The 6,371-nt window shown below is 46.8% G+C and overlaps 1 protein-coding gene across 1 annotated transcript in view; it reads left to right on the plus strand.

Moving 5' to 3' along the window:
* LOC118398995 (potassium voltage-gated channel subfamily H member 8-like) overlaps positions 1–5,195 on the plus strand; it is an 83,421-nt gene extending 78,226 nt beyond the window's left edge. Inside the window, exon 15 of the mRNA XM_052472562.1 lies at positions 4,106–5,195. Within this exon, the coding sequence (XP_052328522.1) occupies positions 4,106–4,702 (597 nt within the window). The 3' untranslated portion in view covers positions 4,703–5,195. The remainder of the gene's footprint in view (positions 1–4,105) is intronic.
* Positions 5,196–6,371: the final 1,176 nt, after the last annotated feature.

Raw genomic sequence — 6,371 nt, forward strand, 5'->3', positions numbered from 1 at the left:
CTCCCTCTCTCTGTCTCCCCACCATCCTCCCATCTCTCTCTCTCTGTATCTCTCTCTCTCTCTCTCTCCTCTCTCTCCCTCTCTCCCCTTCCTTCCCCCCTCTCTCTCTCTCTCTCTCTCTCTCTCTCTGGGAGGACAGTGTTTGACAGGTTGTCTCTCAGTGTGGTTCCCGGTGGTAATCCTGTAAAAACTGTAATCCTTACCTGAGCCAGTCCACGATGTTCGCCACGGGATTAACCCATAACCCTTGTCTCACATTAAATCAACACATGTTGATCCAAACATGTTACATCACTTAGAAGATGACTTGTAGGAGGAGCCAACGGTGATATCACCAGCTATTACCTTATTCCTTGTTTAGTTTATGCTGTTTTTCATTCAGTTCCTGTGCCATGTTTGAACATGTGTAAATGTTATTTTTTCTTGTTGTCAATTTTCAGGTAGTGAAATGGAAATTGTCAGTTGGTACTGTACTCTGGTTTACATGGTAAAATCTGACTGATAAAACATTCAGCGTTTAAACAATGATACAAAATGATACAATTTGAATTACAACTATGGCCCGTCACAACACCAGATAACCCTTACTGAGAATAGAGCTGAGGAGTGAAAGGGTACATTGATTCATCAACCTGATGAACGTTGAATGATGAACTCATATTCAAATCCAATATTGTATATCATGTTGATCTCTATCTCAACCCTTACAAGCTCCTTACTGAATCTGACGTGTTACAACTGCCCTCAATTATCTCCAAATACAACGGTGGTAATATTAGCTACAGTACCTGCCCTTTGACCTGTGAAAATTCACCTCTGACTTTCAAACGACCCTTAAGACTTGAGTTCCAGAGGGATGTGGATGACGCATTAGTTTTGATGAACGAGGCCAAAATGTGTCCCCTGGTTCCTTAGACCATAATCAACACCTACCCAGGAGATCTGGAACAATGACAGCTTCCCGGAAATGTCCAAACAACCCGCAATGAAAGGCACAACTATAGGAACAATGACTGATAATCACTGACATACAGCACATAGACCTGAATGTACAGGCACGCACACCACACACACCACACACACCACACACACCACACACACCACGCACACCACACACACCACACACACCACACACACCACACGCACTGTTTGACTTGTCCCTCCAGCAATGTAAAATGAAACAGAAATATCCTGGCAGCAGAAGTGGACTCCTGAGGATTTCTTTGTGTTGTTCTAATGGGAACCTATCTACGGCAGCTGTTAACTCATATTAGTAGCCTTTTGAGTGTTGATTGTAACCCACTGAGAGTTGTGGTGATGTTAGTAGTACTGACAATAAAGACAGAGAACTTGCTAAATTTACCATGACACATTGCAGAGTCTGAGTATCTAACACAAGGTCAGATGTTCTATCAGCCCCCTTATGGTTAAGGTACTGTAAGGTTTGATGGTAAGGTTGTCTGACTCCAGATTTGTGTTTAAAGATATCTCTCTCTCTCAATTCAATTTCAATTTCAATTTCAGGGCTTTATTGGCATGGGAAATATATGTTAACATTGCCAAAGCAAGTGAATTAGATAAATAACAAAAGTGAAATAAACATGAACAAATTAACAGTAAACATTACACTCATTACACTTGAAAGGAATAGAGACATTTCAAATGTTATCTCTCTCTCTCTGTACCTCCTCTCTCTCTCTCTCTCTCTCTCTCTCTCTCTCTCTCTCTCTCTCTCTCTCTCTCTCTCTCTCTCTCTCTCAATTCAATTCAATTCAATTCAAGGGCTTTATTGGCATGGGAAACATGTGTTAACATTGCCAAAGCAAGTGAGGTAGATAATATATAAAGTGAAATAAACAATAAAAATTAACAGTAGACATCACACATACAGAAGTTTCAAAACAATAAAAACATTACAAATGTCATATTATATATATATATATATACAGTGTTTTAACAATGTACAAATGGTAAAGGACACAAGATAAAATAAATAAGCATAGATATGGGTTGTATTTACAATGGTGCGTGTTCTTCACTGGTTGCCCTTTTCTCGTGGCAACAGGTCACAAATCTTGCTGCTTTGATGGCACACTGTGGAATTTCACCCAGTAGATATGGGAGTTTTTCAAAATTGGATTTGTTTTCTAATTCTTTGTGGATCTGTGTAATCTGAGGGAAATATGTCTCTCTAATATGGTCATACATTGGGCAGGAGGTTAGGAAGTGCAGCTCAGTTTCCACCTCATTTTGTGGGCAGTGAGCACATAGCCTGCCTTCTCATGAGAGCCATGTCTGCCTACGGCGGCCTTTCTCAATAGCAAGGCTATGCTCGCTGAGTCTGTACATAGTCAAAGCTTTCCTTAATTTTGGGTCAGTCACAGTGGTCAGGTATTCTGCCGCTGTGTACTCTCTGTGTAGGGCCAAATAGCATTCTAGTTTGCTCTGTTTTTTTGTTAATTCTTTCTAATGTGTCAAGTAATTATCTTTTTGTTTTCTCATGATTTGGTTGGGTCTCTCTCTCTCTCTCTCTCTCTCTCTCTCTCTCTCTCTCTCTCTCTCTCTCTCTGAGGTGACAGGGCTGAAATTGTTTTGACAACGTAACGGATTGGACTGTCTTGCTTCACTCAGCTCTTTAAAAAATGTTTCCACAGAAAACTTATATCACAGAGAGAGGGAGATGGCTCAAGAAAGACGGTGAGAGAGGGAGAGAGAGAGAGAGAGAAAGAGACATAGGGAGAGAGAGAGAGAGAGAGAGAGAGAGAGAGGGGGAGAGAGAGAGAAAGAAGCGGGTGATTAGATTTGTCTCTTAAAGTACACCAGAGGTTTGGATTAGGTAACTGGTGATGTACAAGAGTTGACATGACTATATGGCTAAGTGTTGACTTGACCATATGACTAAGTGTTGACTTGACCTTATGGCTAAGTGTTGACTTGACCATATGGCTAAGTGTTGACTTGACCATATGGCTAAGTGTTGACTTGACCATATGGCTAAGTGTTGACATGACCATATGGCTAAGTGTTGACTTGACCATATGACTAAGTGTTGACATGACCTTATGGCTAAGTGTTGACTTGACCATATGGCTAAGTGTTGACTTGACCATATGGCTAAGTGTTGACTTGACCATATGGCTAAGTGTTGACTTGACCATGTGGCTAAGTGTTGACTTGACCATATGGCTAAGTGTTGACTTGACCATATGGCTAAGTGTTGACTTGACCATATGGCTAAGTGTTGACTTGACCATGTGGCTAAGTGTTGACTTGACCATGTGGCTAAGTGTTGACTTGACCATATGGCTAAGTGTTGACTTGACCATGTGGCTTAGTGTTGACTTGACCTTATGGCTAAGTTAGTTTGTGCCGTCTAGGGTCAGTACGTCACGGTCATCAGTCAGTTCTAGATGTTTGCATCGGCTTAGCCTGTGTAGATGCATTTACATTCAGTATCTGGTCCTGATGTGTCAAGTTTCATATGGGCAAAGTTCCAACGCTTGTCTCTTATTTTATCTGTGCGTAGCATATCTGTGCGTAGCATGATCCCCTGTTGAACATGTGGTGACTGCATGCGTGTTGATCTGTGTCTGGTTTTGTTAGTGGAGTGTCTAGCAGGATGAATACCTATGTATGCTTTGAGTGACAGAGCCAGCTGGCCTGCTGGCATGGTGCCCTTGCTGTGCCCTCTCTCTATAGGACCACTACTGGCTGGGTAGGACTAATCACCTCCAAGCCATCATTTTAATGACCAATTAGAACAGCATCATCATGCTAGGCCAGAATAGCAACCCAAAATTGCTGGCTGGAAATGACCAAATTAATATTGATGACCCGGAATGGTTGAATGGCAGTTTCACTGAGGGTGGCAGATTAAGGCTACATGCAGATTTTCCACCCTTCTCCCAAAGTGTGCACTTTAACACTGCCTGTCATGGTTTAAGCATTGGCAGGAAGGAGTTTCCACCCTTGTTAAATCCATTAGAAGGAATGTGCTCAGTGGTAGAGCTAAAATGTCTGACCCAAAATGCATCATTTGATTTTACTTAGCCCAAATGAATATGGATGAATGAGAGATGTACTGTATGCTCTTGTTTGTTCCCAGGTGAGTTCTCTGGGGAAGGAGGTGACAGAGCTGGGCCGAGTAATGAGGAGTATGGCTCAACTGATGGAGTCCTTCTTCTCCGGACCCCAACCCCTCTATCCTGCACACTGCGTACCTGGACACCATGCATACATGTCCCGCACTGCGCCCCCACCCCACACCGCTCCCCCACAGTCCTACCCCTCTCAGACTGAACCTCTCTGGGCAGACACCCCCCTCACGACCCTCTCTTCCTGCATCTCTCCGTCCTTTGGCCTGGCCAAGCGGCATCCTGGGATGTTCCATGTGGATCCCGCCCTCACCGCCATTCCACACAGTCCCCAAGATCTCCACCCGGCCCCCTCACGCCTCTCGCCTCCCTACCCCTCCTCCTTCTCCCTCACGGACACCTCCACAGAGCCCCTGTTGCCCTCTTCTCCTGGGACACCCCACTGTGAACGGGGAGGGGGCGCTGGGTCCTCCAGGTCACGGGCACACAGTTTGGAGACCCCACAGCCACCGTGTGACAGGAGAGGAGGAGGGGTCGTTGCAGTCACCCCTCAGAGCTCCAGAAGCCTGCCCCGCCCTGGAGGGAGCTACCAGCACATGGATTTATAGCAGACTGAACTGGACTAAAGAGATACTGTATTGTCTAAAGAGATACTGGACTAAAGAGATACTGGACTAAAGATATACTGTATTGACTAAAAATATACTAGACTAAAGAGATACTGTATTGACTAAAGAGATACTGGACTAAAGATATGCTGAACTGAAGAGATACTGGACTAAAGAGATACTGGACTAAAATAGTGTATGGGACTAACAATCAGGTCCCTATATCAGGGGAGTATACACTCTTACAGGGGGCACAATCAGATCTCTGATGATAATGATAACCTTTAATTTTCTATCTCTGTTTCCAAGGCACGTTTTCTTTTCAAATAGCATGACAAAAGCAGAGGGACAGTAGGTAGCTTATAGGTAGCATTACCTTGTATAAACATTAGCAGATGTTCCAGTAGTGTTCTAGAGGGGTATAGAATCATGAAGGTCACTGTGACTTTGTGTGTTATCCTCCAGAGAAGGCTCTGGGGTCTGGAGGAGTGGAGAGGAGGAACAGCAGGACTGCACAATGACCGAGGAGGAGGAGACTGGGTCGCATCAGCAATGGAGGGAATAGTGGAGATGACTGGGTGGATAGGGAGGGAGGGAGGGAGGGGGAGAGGGAGGGAGGTAGAGAGAAGAGGAGTTGGATGGGGGGTCTTGCTTGCTCTTTCACTCCTTGCTGGCGGGGTTTCAGGTTGGTTGGATTGGAGGAGAGATGAGAGTGGGGAGGTGGGGGGATGAGGAAGAGGAGGTGGAGGTGGGGGATGAGGAGGAAGTGGTGGAGGTGGGGGATGAGGAAGAGGTGGGGGAGGTGGGGGATGAGGAAGAGAGAGTGGTGGAGGTGGGGGATGAGGAAGAGAGAGTGGTGGAGGTGGGGGATGAGGAAGAGAGAGTGGTGGAGGTGGGGGATGAGGAAGAGAGAGTGGTGGAGGTGGGGGATGAGGAAGAGAGAGTGGTGGAGGTGGGGGATGAGGAAGAGAGAGTGGTGGAGGTGGGGGATGAGGAAGAGAGAGTGGTGGAGGTGGGGGGATGAGGAAGAGAGAGTGGTGGAGGTGGGGGATGAGGAAGAGAGAGTGGTGGAGGTGGGGGATGAGGAAGAGAGAGTGGTGGAGATTGGGGGATGAGGAAGAGAGAGTGGTGGAGGTGGGGGATAAGGAAGAGGTAGTGGTGGAGGTGGGGGATGAGGAAGAGAGAGTGATGGAGGTGGGGGATGAGGATGAGAGAGTGGTGGAGGTGGGGGGATGAGGAAGAGGTAGTGGTGGAGGAGGGGGATGAGGAAGGGAGTGGTGGATGTGGGGGGATGAGAGAGTGGTGGAGGTGGGGGTGAGGATGGGAGTGGTGGAGGTGGGGGGATGAGGAAGAGAGAGTGGTGGAGGTGGGAGGATAAGGAAGAGAGGGAATAGTGGAGATGCCTGGGTGGATAGGGAGGGAGGGAGGGGAGAGGGAGGGAGGTAGAGAGAAGAGGAGTTGGATGGGGGTCTTGCTTGCACTCCTTGCTGGCGGGGTGTAGTGGTGGAGGTGGGGGGATGAGGAAGAGAGAGTGGTGGAGGTGGGGGATAAGGAAGAGAGGGAATAGTGGAGATGCCTGGGTGGATAGGGAGGGAGGGGAGGGGAGAGGGAGGGAGGTAGAGAGAAGAGGAGTTGGATGGGGGTCTTGCTTGCTCTTTCACTCCTTGCT

Source organism: Oncorhynchus keta, chromosome 20 (genome assembly GCF_023373465.1).
Source record: "Oncorhynchus keta strain PuntledgeMale-10-30-2019 chromosome 20, Oket_V2, whole genome shotgun sequence".
Taxonomy (NCBI): Eukaryota; Metazoa; Chordata; class Actinopteri; order Salmoniformes; family Salmonidae; genus Oncorhynchus; species Oncorhynchus keta.